At 38.7% G+C, this 15,600-nt stretch overlaps 2 protein-coding genes across 8 annotated transcripts; both read left to right on the top strand.

Annotated features, from left to right (window-relative positions):
* Nucleotides 1-4: 4 nt before the first annotated feature.
* LOC121875153 (ankyrin repeat domain-containing protein 29-like) lies at nt 5-7,918 on the top strand. Of its 6 annotated transcripts, none has more exons than XM_042379580.1 (12): nt 5-18; nt 1,653-1,773; nt 2,294-2,389; nt 2,677-2,775; nt 2,897-2,995; nt 3,107-3,205; nt 3,381-3,479; nt 3,800-3,898; nt 4,393-4,491; nt 5,159-5,221; nt 7,074-7,208; nt 7,425-7,918. In XM_042379580.1, the coding sequence occupies exons 2-12, from the start codon at nt 1,668-1,670 to the stop codon at nt 7,562-7,564; spliced, it is 1,134 nt and encodes a 377-aa protein (XP_042235514.1). In that variant the 5' UTR covers nt 5-18; nt 1,653-1,667; the 3' UTR covers nt 7,565-7,918. The 6 variants fall into 6 exon arrangements, with proteins under 6 accessions (XP_042235514.1, XP_042235513.1, XP_042235515.1 ...); XM_042379579.1 differs by lacking the exon at nt 5-18 and adding an exon at nt 41-170; XM_042379581.1 differs by lacking the exon at nt 5-18 and adding an exon at nt 55-78.
* A 2,329-nt stretch (nt 7,919-10,247) lies between these two features.
* On the top strand, nt 10,248-15,464 carry LOC121875154. Of its 2 annotated transcripts, none has more exons than XM_042379584.1 (5): nt 10,248-10,635; nt 11,169-11,296; nt 11,664-11,799; nt 14,469-14,594; nt 15,104-15,464. In XM_042379584.1, exons 1-5 carry the CDS (start codon nt 10,282-10,284, stop codon nt 15,284-15,286), a joined length of 927 nt encoding a protein of 308 aa, XP_042235518.1. In that variant the 5' UTR covers nt 10,248-10,281; the 3' UTR covers nt 15,287-15,464. The 2 variants fall into 2 exon arrangements, with proteins under 2 accessions (XP_042235518.1, XP_042235520.1); XM_042379586.1 differs by having other exon boundaries at nt 10,522-10,635; nt 11,158-11,296.
* The last annotated feature ends 136 nt before the right edge of the window (nt 15,465-15,600 follow it).

Genomic DNA, 15,600 nt, shown 5'->3' with positions numbered 1-15,600 from the left:
AGTACAGTGTTAGTGTGTGTACTGACCAGACACCAATACAGTGTGTGTTGACCACACACCAGTACAGTGTTAGTGTGTGTTGACCACACACCAGTACAGTGTTAGTGTGTGTACTGACCAGACACCAATACAGTGTGTGTTGACCACACACCAGTACAGTGTTAGTGTGTGTACGTCTGGACTCCTAATACTTTTACTTTTTAGTTTTATCATCTTTGCCACAAACTATAAATGAATAGCAATTGTTATTAACATAACCAAAACTACTAAAATAATTACCCTAATGGTTATTGTATGATAGTAACTGCCATCATAAATGAAAGAGCAAATTTTACCATATTATAACTTATTTTTATAAAGATACAGCAAACTTAGTTCATATGACAAAAACGTAAGTTGACTATTAAGCCCGTGTGTGTGCGTGTGGGGGGTGTTATCAGTGGGAGGACTATCACTCAGTACACTCACCCTGGTACAACACAAGGGGAACACTACCCACCCTCTATACACACCACACGGGTTAAAATTGTTAAGTTTTGACAAGCTTAAATTAGATTATGTAACCATAGGTAAGAATGGTTTAGCTTCCCTGCGTTAAGGTTATGTTATAGTGTGTGAGGTAAGGCTCGGTTTAATTAGCCAAGGTTAAATTGACCAAGGTTAAATTAGGCTAGAGTAACTTAGGTTAGGTTAAGTTAGCATAGGTTCAGTTGGTCTAAGTTAAGCTAGAGTAGGAAAGGTTAAGTTAGGCAAGGTTAGGCTATGTTAGGGTAAGTTACGAGGTCTGTCCGGAAAGTATCCAGCCATTTACTATTAAAAAAATATTGCTTACGTAGGACAATGGTGCCTTAATCCCCTTCAAGGTACTCCCCTTGGGACCTCACACACTTCTCCCAGCGTCCCTTCCACTTTTCAAAACAGTCTGCAAAGTCCTCTTTCGGGATCTTCATCAGCTGCCTCGTCGCATTTTCCTTAATCTCGTCCAGGATAAACAATAACGAAGGAGTACTACATTGAAGTTTTTCGCCCGCTGAGGGATGGGTAAGAAGAAACCACCACAGTTGTGGGCAAGTGGTGACTGACAGCTTCATCATGACAACGCGCCTGCCCATTCTTCATGTCTCGTGCAGGGTTTTTTGGCAAAACATCGCATCACCCAGGTCTCTCAGCCCCCCATACAGCCCAGATTTGGCTCCCTGCGACTTCTGGCATTTCTCAAAGCTAAAATCGCCGTTGAAAGGGAGGAGATTTCAGACCGTGGACGAGATTAAGGTAGAATGAGACGAGGCAGCTGATGGAGATCCCGAAAGAGGACTTTGCAGACTGTTTTGAAAAGAAGAAGGGACGCTGGGAGAAGTGTGTGAGGTCCCAAGGGGAGTACCTTGAAGGGGACTAAGATGCCATTGTCCTAGGTAAGCAATATTTTTTTTAATAGTAAATGGCTGGATACTTTCCGGACAGACCTCGTACATTAAGCTACATTAGGTTAGATTGGGCTATGTTTGGTCAGGTATGATAAGGTTAAGTTAGATAAGGTAAGGCTAAGTTAGATTCGGTTTGAATTACAAATTTGGAGATAAATAATATAATGATGTGTTTAAACCATTGCCATTAAAATACCGATCATACACTATCATTTCATTTTCTCACAGTTGAGGTTCAGTGAGATGGGCAAGAGTCGAGCCTCAGTACTAGTGGTGGCGATGGTAGTGATCTTATCCACTGCCCAACCCGCATTCTACAAAGTCCAGTTCAAGAACAACTTCATTGGAAGTAATTATGGCATTCTTTATCTCTATAGACACGTGGGTATGAACGTTATATAAATGTGCTTGTGAGCACTACATATGTATGTACAGTACACGTGGTTATGAACACTATGTACAGTACAGTGAAGCCGTCTTTTGAGGTTCTGACGTTTGATCAAGGACTGCAAAAGTTAGGTGAGGTGTGTGTGTGAAAAGATGTTATATATTGTGTCTTAAACCTAGAATCAATATCAAGACAGCTTTGAACCTCTCAAATGAGTCTTATTAAACATTTTAGAGGTCAATGGCATACTTAGGTATTTCATTCTGGTTAATCCCTACCCTCTAAAGGGTTAAGCATGAATAAAATTCAGACGGGAAGATGTAAAGTTCACACATCCAAATTAATGCTGGACAGGTTTTATATTTGAGGGACTTTTTGTGTCCATCTTAACACACACACGTTCTAAATCAGTACTGTATAATATTCCCGATGCATTTGAACTCATGAACTGTTCCCATTAACCGGTGATCTGCTCTTACAGGGTACAAGATGGTGTTTGCTGCCCGGGAAGGCTCTCTGCAGCAGGTAAAGAGGGGTTTGGATGCAGGAATTGATGTAAACTTCCAAGTGAATGACGGTGAGGGATTACTCTACCATAATGTACAGTACTGTTCAGCCAATCCAAAAAGTATCAAAACTCCAGGGTCCGGTATAATAGAAAATGACCGATAACCTCAGACGCGTTCATATATTGGCTGGGTTGGATCAGATTGTTTTTCACCCAATGTTTCATATTTTTTGGGGGGAGGCCTGGGGTCTAGATGCTTTTTTTGGTATGACTGATACATGGCTGTGGGTATATCACTGTGGAATAGATTGTTGTATCAGATGGTGTATAGTGTTTTTTGTTTCTCTCCGGGCTAGGGTGGACAGCTCTCATGTGGTCAGCGAGGTATGGTCACAAACGAGTGGTCAATTTCCTAATGGATCGGGGAGCTGACCTTAACCACCAGAACAGACAGGGTCAGTTGTTTTAATGTTTTAATCTGTAATGTTTTATTTGCCATTTTTATTATTATTATTTTTGTTGTGAACGGATAATAACGACAGGGTTAAGTAATGTAAATATTGGTCACTACAACAGCAGAGACGGCTTTGACGTGGGCAGCGTATGGTGGCCACTATGAGGTGTGTAAAATGTTGCTGGACCACGGTGCCCTGCCTGACCTACACAATGCACTTGGTCAGTATTTTGTTGTTTACGTGTCTGTGTCCCTGCCAAGTGCTGTCAGAATCGATGCCTTACAGCTGCATAAAACTTAACCATATTAACACTTGTAATTCTTCCATTAAGGTTCTACGGGGCTGTCCTTCGCCGCTAGGGAGGGACATCCTGAAATTGCTAAATTGTTCCTTGAGTACAACGCAAGCGTCAACATGGAGACTTTTAGCGGTGAGGTGCTGGGAAGCGTATATGACTGTGGTGTGGAAGTAAGAAGGCATCTATGCCATTTGTGAGTGTTGTGTGGAAATAGGAAGGCATTAATGCTATTTGTGCATGTGTGTGTGTGTGTGTGTGTGAAGTAATGTTGATAAGAAATCAAACACCTTATCCTCACCACCACCAGGCGACACACCTCTTACTTGGGCGACTCTCAAAAACCACGATGACATCATTAAGATTCTACTCGAGTATGATGCTGATGTCACTCACGCAAACCTTAACGGTATGTTGGCTGCTAACTATTGCAGATATATTGAGTATTAATGTAAGTCATAAGTGGGTAGGAGATGGTAAGGTTTATGTTATAATAAGTACAATGTTTTAACTCCACCTTTAAGTTAATAGACTTGTATAAGTACTGTAAAGGATAATAATTTGACCTTATTTTTATTATTTTTCACTTTAATCATTATGACAATTAGAGAAATAATGTGTTTTGAATGAGAACAACTTTGTGGTCCGAAAATGGCTCCGTAATGGCACTGTAATAGCAAGGCAAAGACTCTGTAATAGCACTCTAATGGCTCTATCACCTACACACAGGAGAGACAGCACTGACCATTGCTGCATCTCAGGGTCAACTCAACAGTACCAGGCTTCTCCTGGAGGCTGGTGCAGACACCAATGTCGTAGATGATGAAAGTAAGTCTTCCCTCTTTGTCTCTGTCTGTCTGTATGATTTTCTCTGCCTGTCTGTCTGTCTATCCATATGTATGTCTGTGCATCTTGATATGTTTCCTTTAGGTGAATAATAAGGTTATTGAAATGCATGGTCACTTATCTTACACTATACTACTTTGTGTTACTATAGTGTGCGGTCTACAAGATATTTCCATTAGCTTAGGTAAGGTAAGGTTAGGTTAGGCTCGGTTAGGTCAGGTTACATTAAGTTAGGTCAGGTCAGGTTAGATTAAAGATATCATTGTAGACCGCACATTATGGTAACACCTACTACAGTACTTAGTTTAGGTTAGATTAAAAAGATTAGGATAGCATTAGAGTATTTAATCATCAGGTAAAATAAGCTTTAGGTTAATATTGAAGTGGTCTAGTGTCACATATATTTTACTGTACTCAGTGTTACATTGACCGTCAGTGTCAGTATCATGGTGTGTGTGTATTGTGGTGGTACACAGATCGGACGCCTCTGTACCTGGCAGCTAAGAATGGTCATCATCAGGTGGTGGAGCAGCTGTTACAACACTGTCCTGACCTCTCCATAACTGACTACTCTGGTAAGTAACTTAGTAAGCAAGAAAGAAGTCACCTCACAACTGTCATCAACTTAACACTCGTCTTACCTCACTTAATATTGATGTTATTGTATTTTATTTCATGTTTTAGGTCTGATGATGGCAAGAGGTACTGTCGAATCGTTACCAAATACAGGTTGAACCTCTCTAGTCCGGCAACCTCGGGGCCTGACCGGTGCCGGACCATGGAAATTCACCCCCGAAACACCCTACATAAAGCATAAAAACATAAGATAGGAAATAAATACAGTAAATAAGAAAAAGTAATACGGTTAAAATACTATTTAATTTACCTTTAATGCTACCATAATTCTGCTTCCAATGTGAAGTGATGGTACTGTAACTAAAATTACATTTGAGTCACATCAGGGATGTTGGCTATTGGGCAAACTAAAATCGTTCCAAACCACGGGAATTTCCGGACCACAGAATGCTGGACTAGAGGTACAACCTGTACATATGTTGCTGTTTATCCATACGTTGGTGCTGTTATTCATCCTATGTCTTTATACAATACAGTATATAAAATTTGACATTAAGTAATTACTGTATTCTCATCAGCCATATACAGATACATGTTAATTTACTATGCTGTAAATATCAAATAATTTTTACCAAACTACATTATGTGTGTACCTTCATCCCACAGACAACTCAGCTCTAGACATCGCCAATAAAATGCACCAGACAAACACTGCTTCTATGATTCAAGGTAAGTCAGTTCCTACTACAGGAACTTTGTAAGGCACAGATGTATTTACAATGGATACCCAATGGTCACTAACATACTGTACGTCACTTTTTGTTATGGGGAATAGCCCACCCGGGCACAGGTCATCGACCCACAATGGGGCCTAGGGGGTGAAAAATAAGAGTAAAAAAATTATGAATAGAAAAGAAAAAGATTACATTATTCTGCACCGTGAAAATAAGTACCAGAAAACCTGCATGCAAGAGAGCAAGAGCGATCAAACCATGATTGTAAAGTGAAAGTTTTGGTAGATGGGATAAATACACTCATACCACTCTGTATAACCCCAGCAATGCTGTCAGCACGTACCGAGGCGTCCCAAGTGGAAAAGCAACATTCATCCCAAGGAAAGTCGGAGAAGAATTCTCGCAAGGATTGCCAGTTTGCCCTCCGATAGTGCCATAGTTGACGTTTAGAGGGGGATGGGGGAGGTGGTCATGCCCAGTTTGACTAATAGAAATAAGATTGTGATCAGAAGACCCTAAGGGGGCAGAAATTGAGTATGAATAGTGTGAGGGGTTAGAGGTAAAACAAAAATCAAGAATGTTAGTAAGTTGATCGTGTCGATCTGGAACACATGTAGGGTGTTTAATTATTTGTTCCAGATCATTAAGTAGGGAAAAAGAGAGTGCCTCAGCTCCCCTTGGGTCATCTCCTTTCAGAGCCAAGCCACTTTCTGTGAAATCCCGAGGTAAAGGATCTCAGTATTGGGGTGTGTGGATAGCAACGACTCATGGCAAGAAGTGAGAGAGTCAAAGAGTTCGAAATAGTTGGTAGAGTTGGGAGAACAGTATAGGAAGCAAAGAAAAATAGTCATAGTTGGTAGAGATATTTTGAGCCAGATGACATCATAAAATGAAGATTCAAGATTCATGAGTCAAGCTATAGGTGTACGTGTGTTGCAGGAGGCGCATATACCTCCCTTAGAATGGAAAGAGGTATAAAGGTTGTAGTTGGAGACTTGAAAAGGTTTGGGTGATGCTGCTTTGGTCAGTTGAAGTTCAGATAGTAGTAAGAGGTCGGGGGAAGAGGTTAATAGATGGTGCTCCACAAAAGAAAAAATGGATCTCAGGCCGCAAATGTTGGAAAATGAAGTGTGAAAAAAGCCAATCCTCCAACAACCATGGTAACGTCAGTTGAGGCCCCAGTAGTTTGATGATGATCAGGTCGGCCCTGGGGTCCACAACCTTCCCGACCAGTGGGACCCATCCGAGAAGGGCCCGCTTTGATATTATTGTCAACTGATATCATAGGAGAATAAAAGGATAGAAAGAATAGAACAGATCAAGAGTGAGAAAGGTTATACAATACTGTATATGGTGTGTTGTCAACAGCAAGAGAGACAATTAAGACCCTGCAATTGTGTGTAAATGAGGCAGAAAGACACCACACTTGACGAACATATCTTAGATTCTCACTGATTATTGGGTTATATTTTCAAAACCAAATATATATGATATCTTTGTATTGTAGGGTTTTGTGTGTGATTTAGATGTGGCTGGTAGAGGAGTTCACCACAGAAGGATGATGTACAGTCGCCTCCAGGTGTGTTGTTACCCCCCTGGGCCTTACTGTACTTACAGTTTCCTAGAAACAGCCCTATTGTTTACACTGGAGGTGTCAAAGGTCAAATAATGAGAACTGATGAATCCTGTTGTTTTTTATCTTAAATTTAGGGTCACCAGCAGCCATAGTTATTATTACCGGGTTCAGGAGTTGCATCTTACAACATACAACTTGTGACAGTTTTAATAAGCTTGTCTTAATATTCGGTTGTGATTTTCGGTGTATTTAGTGGATTTTTTTGTTACAGAACAAGCGGAGCGTGTGTGCTGGAAGGACGGTGTCAGCTACCCGGTACAAGACACACTCACTCTCCAGTGTCACAAGTGGAACTGTCACTGCTCCGGTAACTGGACTATCACTCCCCTCCCCAACAGTGTCTGTGGTGAGTACTCACTCTGATAAATGTGCATATAGTCTGGTACCGACATGTGAATGTTGGTGCTGACATTGTTGTGGAGTTTGTATTACATTGGTAATATTCTTAGTTAAAAAAATAAATAACCCTTTTGTATTGTGTCAACTGTGGTTTAGTAAATAGTGTTGAAGTAAGAGTTATGACCAGCACTCCCCGGTAACCACATACTCCTAACATTTGCAGGTAACAACACGGCTGCCAGTGTGAGTAGCAGGGGAGCAACGCACATAACAGCTGTCATACTGGCTGTGGTGGCCGTAGTTGTTGTTGTTACAGGCTCTTTACTCTATAATGTATACAGACATAAACGATCATTTATTTAGTGTCTCTTAGCAGCTGTTTTGTAATCTCACTAATGTTGGTTTGGTTAGGTTAAGTTATTAGATTATTATGTATTTCTTTTAAGGCTGTAATGATGGAATACAATTACTCTAAAATTCTTAGAGATAAAGATGATTTTCTTACCAACTCTGGATCACTGTTTAATATGTACACTGTACTATATACACTGGTTGAGTTATTTGGTTTCGTCCAGGTGGAGGGACAGTAAATGTTGCAGAATTATGATACCAGGCATGTCATATATCCATCATTATTCCTTCATTGGTATTATTTTTAGTTTTGTACAACCATACAATATGGTATTTCAAACACATGCAATAAATATATCTCATCAATCTGACTAACTTTCATTCTTTAGATTTCTGTCGCAGGTGAATAATAATGCCTATATTTATCCTTTTAGTTTTCACAACTACAATCATAAATCACCTGTAGTGGGTTGGGCATGGAGGATGAGGGAAATTGCAGGGTAAAACACAGTGAAAACTGATCATATATCACTAAATGATGTCTCCATGTGCTTTGTATGTGAAGAAATTAATTATTTACCGTAAATACTCATAAAAAAAATGTTGAGTCAGTACATGTGGTGGATAGCTCAGTTTGTTTACAACCTACCCACTCAATCCTAGCGTACTCTCACGTCCACAAAAAACATAAAATTACACCATGACACTTCAACAAAGTTGCTTTCATTGGTACCAGATATGAAATAATATTAGTACTTTCTCTTTAATATGACAGAGGGTTATCCCCCTGTCTAGGAAGTTAGGTAGGTTGCTTTGGTTGGTTAGGTTAGCTTCTATTAGGTTCATTATTATTCAGGTATTATTGTATTTCCGCACCCAACATTCCTTCCCCTATTCTATTATCATATTCGATTAAGACGTCTAATTATAAGATAATTTTCATCTATTACATTACCATCGCAAATGTATAATAACGGAGATAGCGTATCCAAAGTTTTCTGTATTTTCTTCTACTAATCTTCCGCCATTATCGCCTACCTCACCTCCCACACTGCATGTCTCTTCATAAAACATCATGCACATGCGTTCCCGTACACGTCATGCGACCAATCAAAAGCGTTTTTTTGCAACCAATTAAAATGATTTGTGGTTTAATTCGCAGTATTTTTGGCCCAATCAAAATAGATTTTTATTTTGGGTCTCTCATATTTCCAAATTCAAATTCATTTCCCACCATGGAAGTCTGCGATGGGTGTCACTTCAATTAGATGGAGCTGATTGCGAGCTTTTGGGAAAAAAAAGAAACTATAGCATTTTTTTGATCGCATGGTGTTCTTTCAACCTCAGTAAAGTGTTCTAAGTGCAAGACTGAATGTAAATATCGCAAAGACCAACATATGTGGCGTTGGGTAAGAATCTCAGAATCCAACGACAAACTAGAACCAGCCCAATAAGGTAAGAAATAGGTGATTCCATCATATGGTGAGAGTCTGTTAGGTTAGGTTAGGTTAGGTTTGGTTTTTGTTTTTCTAGTGTGTTTTGGTGTATATTTTATTCGCTTAGCCATTTTTTTTCGAAAAACGTCCCACGAAAAAAAAATCGATAAAAAAACGGCCAATTTCCGCCATAAATGAAGGTCATATTCGGTCTAAACACACACAAATACACTAGAAAATATATTTATGACTTTCTAACAGTGGGAGGTGGAAGTGCAGATTGACCCCGAATCTTAGTGGTCCTGATACGTTGAATTGTGAACAAAGTTATGATCCCAGGCTTTACACTGTAATACTCTTTATTATAAGAGTTGTACACCAGCCCACACTGGAGATGTCTCCTAGCCAGAGTATCACACCATGATCCACACCCAAATATAATATTAGAAATTAAGAATAACTATTTTCATGGCTTTATATTTTACTTTAAATCCCAATAAAAGTTAACAATTATAATTATATATTTATTCCCCACTAAAAAAAATGGTGTCCTGTATTTTGAAGAAGAAAATCTGACATACCTCTTGTGCAAGGATGAGTTGTGGCCTCAGTGACCTTACAGTGAACTGGTGGAAGGTGACACTCTGCCTCAGTCTCTCTGCTGGTGATAGTTGGTTCCCTGTGACACCAAGGTAGGTAGAGTGGACTCCCCATACCGTCACCTCCAGCTGACTGTGGTGTGGTACCTGACGTCATCTGCTGGTCATTCAAGGTTAGTTCAGTGTGACAAATGACTCCACGTGGTTGTGTTGTTTGCAGGAAGGGCAAGAAAAGCCACAGACATTTAACATTCCATCGCTTTCTTAAGGATAAGTCACTTTTTAACTGACAATACATGATTTGTACACATTGAGAACAAAATTTATATATGATGAATGATGGTAGGTTAGGTACATAGATAAGATTGTTATGGTAAATCAGCCCTTTCTGTATTACTTGTTATTGTTACTTTATATAATAAAATGCATTATAACATTCTTGTTTACCTTTATACCTCTACAGTCATTTTGGAATGAATAATGTTTTACAAATGAGGTTAGTTTTTTCCTGAATGAATAAATGAAGTATAAATAAATATATGAATACTAGGTTATAAATACATCTTTTTTTCTATGAATACTGCCTTAGTTATGTCAGTCAACGCTATACCAAACAGTGTCACTGAAAGATAAAGCAAATTAAAGTAACAGAGCTTCCTTCCTTGGCCGGTGTGACGTCACGAGTGTCAACAACATGGCAGGTGCTGGGTGCCTGGGGAGAACCTTGGCAGCTTTATCACGGTTTATTCCATCTTCAGGGGGACTTCAACCTCCAAATTTAACGAGACGATGTTTCAATAGACATTTTAATGGAATGTCCATAAATAAGAGTGAATCAAAGTCTCAGTTATGGAGAGAACGTTTGGTAAATAAGCCGTTCAAGCCGATGCAATTAAGCTTTGTGAGACGAACAGCTTTGGCTCTCATAGGTTGTGGAGGCGTTTTTGGTGTTTCTTATTACAGCTTATTACCAGTTGATTGTCAGGACGTATTAATGGAGGATATAGATGAAGAAGACATCAGGTTATCTACTGTCAAACCACTTGAGGTAAGAATTTATGTCTTTCTAAGCTAACCTAACAAAGGAAATATGTTTTTAATGGTTATTTGAACGAATGTGACCTTTACTTTCAGCACTATGATTATTTTGGGGGATATAACCCCTTTAACACTCGCAACGACAATTTCTTTTGCATATTCTTTGTGCAAATCATGGTTGTATTTCCTTAAATATAAACTAGTGACAGAAATAAAGGTCATATTCATTTAAATCACAATGAACAGCAACAAAAACCTACATCAGTCATGGCATACAAAGAATCTTTACCAAATAATATACTTCCATCCTAGGATAGATATGTTAGATTAGGCAAGATTTGATTGGTTAGGTTAGGTTAGGTTAGGTAGGGTTTGGTTAGTTAACTTATTTATCATAAATATTGGTTGGTGGCAAGTATTCATAAGTTTGATAAGACTGTTTACATATAAAATGCCAACCAAGACAAAATTCACCAAACATAATACAAAAACTGCTGTAAGTTTATGAAATGTATGATAAAGTTGCTGTAAGTTGCTCACCAGATGAATGAAGCAGCAGCCCTCACACACACCTCACTCCTGCGGCAGGCAAGTGGGGTGACTGTGGATGCATCACTCCAGCTGCTACACCGAGTCCTCCGAGCCAGGCTGGATTTCTCTACACATTACAGGTCAGTTAAGAATAATGTGAATGAAACAGAGATATTTTAGGTTAGAGATTTGTTACTGATAATACCCATTCCTTTCGAAACATTTCCCAGCATACAATAGGTTACTTAAGTCAGATTCCTTTCAGTTTCTTTGTTAATGGACTTTCGTTGTTAGGGATTAGACACACTTATGAAGTGGTATTTCAGGATCAATTTAATTATTAAACATTTAAACTTTTAATGTACAGCATATGTTTTTCCCTTATTTACTTTGGAATGTAATACGCCTTACTGATAGGTAGATGGACAGACAGGCAAACATAAGACATTAACCTAAGAACTCATTATCTTTCATATATATAAAATAATCTCATAATACATTACACAGAAAACAGCTCAATGATGTGATTGACCTCCTGGAGTACTGCACTTCATCATTACACAATCAGGAGCGGCACGATGCCATCTGGGAAAGCCTCGTTATTTCAAGGGTTAAGATGGAGTCCTTAAAAGATCAACTCAAGGTAAACTACCATACAACTAATTAAAGGCCCCTGTATTGATAAAAGTGATACTGTATGATTTAGTCTACTTCCCACTAGTATGAGGTTGGAGAGTTTGTTATAGCCACATTCAAAAGTTCTCCACCCCACCCCCAGCAGTGAAACTTAGTCATGGCAATGAGTCTCTTCAAACTTACTTACCCTGACCTGGTGTGGATGTGAGGTCCAAACTGGTTCAGTTTGGGTGAGAGTGAACTTTTGATCCCAAATATACATATTATGGCAAGAATACTGTAGTATACTGAAACACACTTAAAGGGATTTGTAATACCACAGAACTTATTGATCTCTTAGAAAGATTGATAGGTTGTTATATTGAATTGAATCAGTTTATTTAGCGAGAAAAATACAGATACAGAGCGGATAATAATAACAATATTAACATGGCTGAGCCAGTTGAGAACCTGAGCTCTCCTGTAGGCACTTGATATATACTATACATTTATCTCAAAGAAGTATTATGTAACATTTAGTAACATCTGGAATAGTACAATAGCATGGTAGTAATAAAAACATCTCATAATGTTACCACAGTTATCACTTCAATATTTATTTTATTTTTTTTTATTTATATTATAAGTATACTGTATACATAAATTACAGTGGAATTGAAAAACATAAGTATAACGGGGGAGCAGTACAACATGGGTTGTACAGTATTAAGGTTGAGCAAGAGGACAGAGCTGTCAGGACTATTTCTAGTTGGCAAATATATTTATTGCAATGGTAATTTCTTATCTACTGGGTATTTACATGATAATTTCCAATAAAACGGTTTTGAGGGTACAATAAAAGCAGTTACTGTAAATATAGTAGGTATTACAAGAAATATTAATACTTAGACAATAGATATTTTTGAAGAGATGATTTAAAGGAAGGGAGCTTAGTCTTTGCTCGAATGGGTGGTTTAAGTTGTTCCACACCTTCACACCGTGATATTTTATGGAGGTCTGGGACCGAGAGGAGTGCATGGGGGATGGTCTTAGTAGCTCTGGGTGCCTTAAGTTGTTTCTCTTATTATTCTAGAACTGGAAATAATTATTGTCAAGCAAGTGATTGATATATATGTAAACAAAGAGGGCACAGCAGTAGGTGTTAATATCTTCGGATTTTAAAATTTTCAATTTAGCACTTTTTTGTTTGTGTGATCTGTTTTTTCAAGGTCATTGTCCGTACAACTCTCTTTTGTGGAGCAACCAGGGATTGTGTTTTTGAAGAGCCAAAGGCCCCCTTAGTGTGTTACAGTGTATCAGGTGTTGATAAACAAGATCATGATAGATTTCTTTCATTTCTGTGTCTGTGAGAGTGAGTGACAGCATTCAATGACATTAAGAGGTGTTTACAGTGGATCAGATCACCTGTCCTATATAGCAAAGGGATTGATTCAAGCTACTTAACAGTTGCTAGGTGGGTTAATTCTATAATATACGCCCTCAATGCACATGAGGGCCCCTCATGTGCATAAGAAAAAAAAGACGAGAAAAAGTTGATTCACCATAACTGAATCCTCAAAATATTTATCGTATGAAAGGTTTACAATTTTACACTTGCTTTGTTTATTATATAATAAATAATTATGCATGTTTGCTGTAATACCTTTGTATTTTTTTACCTTTAAACTTTAGGCTGGGTTATGCAAAAATAGAATGAGCTTAGGACTGAAAGAGTAACAGCTGGCTTTGAAACCCTTGAGATTTTGTCCATGGTCTTCCTCTCCAGCCACACACATTGTAAAGGCCTGGCCTGTAGGATATAAATACCTTACCAGCCTTATCAGGATCTTATCAAAGGAAGGTCAAGAACCTTGGGTTTCCAAGGGGTAATAAACAAAAGTTAGAGAGGCCTTCTCTTTACTAAGAATTAATCACCAAAGTTTAACCCTGTCACCATTCCCACAAACATTAAATAAACAGCACTGGAGTCAAACACAATTACTAAAACAAAGGATAATCAATAAAACAAAGTACAGTACTTCCTACGGCTGTCGATGAATCTTCCTTCTAACCAGCACTGTAGAATGTTCTAGTAACGCGGTGATTCGCCCCTCATCGGGGCGAAGTCTGAGTGAAGCAGTCGAACTTGCAGGCGTCCTCTCTCAGGGGGAAGGTCCAGGGCAGCTTCCTCACTTGGCATTGGTGGGCAATGTCCTGCCACACAAGAGAGACGCCAGAGCACGGATGGTGGATAGGGTGTGGTGGAAGTGGTGATCACGTGGCAGTAGCTGGAGTAGGTGATTGGGGTTGACAGTCGAATAATGAAGGACCGGGGAATCACCCCAAGAACCTCCGGTGTGCACAAAACCAGAGAAGGAATAGAACAGCAGGATAAAGTAACAGCTGTGGTGAAGGCTGGGTCGTGTCTGACCGGCAATGAGGCAGCAGCGGCCTTCTCACCTGTCTCCCCCCCCCAACAGAATGGGGCAGTGAACGAGCGGCAGACAACCTACCCGCTAGTTACAGCCCTTACACACACAGTAAAGAAAAGATACACTAGTTATCAACAAATATTATATTTTTGAAAATTTCTTTAACCTTTACTACACAGGATTAAACGTTTTTGAAAGGTAAGCAGATGATTGTTGATACAATTTACAGTACAGAGCAGTACAGTTTGTAATCTTCACTCAACAGGACTTGAACATCTTGGTAAATTACGTGTTCACTACACTAGAGAACGCGGCCATGGCAGCATTTATTAGTGGTGTGGAGTTCACAGCATCAGCAGCACAACAGGCGATTGACAGTGCCAAATTAGAGGTACAGTAATGTAAAGGTTGTTTTTATCTGTTATACTGTACACACTTAGGTCACGTTATAGATATGTAGGCTAAGAACATGAAGTTGTCAAGTTATGCCACTATATATATATGCAAGTAAATCACTTTAGGTATATGTGATCCAAGTATATGCTGATAACCACAAGGAAACACGAAGTTCCCAAGCGCTTTCGTGTAATTCACATCTTCAGGGGTGAATTCATGTTTCCTTGTGGTTAACAGTACAGTACTTATAATTTGTTTACGAGAACATGTCATTTTCTTTGCCTTAGGTCCTGCAGGCATGTCTAGTTGACACCACCAGTAGATCATAATGGTGTATACTGTACTGTCATATTGAAGTTTACCTTTATTCATTTTCTAGTTTTCTCGATATTTATACCTGTAATCATACTCCTGTCAGTTTTAAAACTACTATCATTTTTAGTACAAACCAGTTCTTATCATTACTACAGTATAAATCACTAATTTTAATTTATTTCCTCTCAGTTGGAAAATGATACAAAACAAAACTTGGCTCTGGAGATGCAGTACCTTCAAACACACACCCAGCATATTGAAGCATCCCAGAAGGTACAGGAGGAGATAGAGAAAAGAAAAGAGGTAGTTATAGAATACAAAACTGATGATAATGAAGGTCTCGGTGAAAGTGAAGAGTCCAGAACAGATTAATGCTATAAGTTATATATAAACCTTCATTATCCTGCTGAGGTTTGTCAAGTATTTTGCAATTTCAGTGTTCATTAGATGGATATTGTACAGAATCATAAATAATATAACCATCTTCAATAACGAAAAAACAACTGTATATAATTTGTAATCTGATTTGAGAATAAAGAGATAAGTTGTACCAGAAGGTATTACTCTCCTCATCCCATCTCTCTCCTGTGACATTTTAGGCTAATGAAAAATTCCAATATGACAGAAACCATTATGATTTAGGATAAAGAAAAGAAAAATGTTATCAAGATGAAAATAATTGTACA

The sequence above is a fragment of the Homarus americanus genome, unplaced genomic scaffold, assembly GCF_018991925.1.
Source record: "Homarus americanus isolate GMGI-L3 unplaced genomic scaffold, GMGI_Hamer_2.0 scaffold36970, whole genome shotgun sequence".
Lineage (NCBI taxonomy): Eukaryota > Metazoa > Arthropoda > Malacostraca > Decapoda > Nephropidae > Homarus > Homarus americanus.
The sequence above is the reverse complement of the archived record's forward strand: the minus strand, read 5'-3'. Positions and strand labels throughout refer to the sequence as shown.

What these genes read in the sequence shown, in the direction of transcription:
- LOC121875153 (XM_042379580.1), top strand. Translation starts at nt 1,668, where the DNA reads ATGGGCAAGAGTCGAGCCTCAGTACTAGTGGTGGCGATGGTAGTGATC. An exon ending in AAACTTCCAAGTGAATGACG is followed by an intron (nt 2,390 to 2,676) that starts GTGAGGGATTAC and finishes TCTCCGGGCTAG; the next exon opens with GGTGGACAGCTCTCATGTGG. An exon ending in CTCCATAACTGACTACTCTG is followed by an intron (nt 4,492 to 5,158) that starts GTAAGTAACTTA and finishes TTCATCCCACAG; the next exon opens with ACAACTCAGCTCTAGACATC.
- LOC121875154 (XM_042379584.1), top strand. Translation starts at nt 10,282, where the DNA reads ATGGCAGGTGCTGGGTGCCTGGGGAGAACCTTGGCAGCTTTATCACGG. An exon ending in CTACTGTCAAACCACTTGAG is followed by an intron (nt 10,636 to 11,168) that starts GTAAGAATTTAT and finishes GTTGCTCACCAG; the next exon opens with ATGAATGAAGCAGCAGCCCT. An exon ending in TTGACAGTGCCAAATTAGAG is followed by an intron (nt 14,595 to 15,103) that starts GTACAGTAATGT and finishes ATTTCCTCTCAG; the next exon opens with TTGGAAAATGATACAAAACA.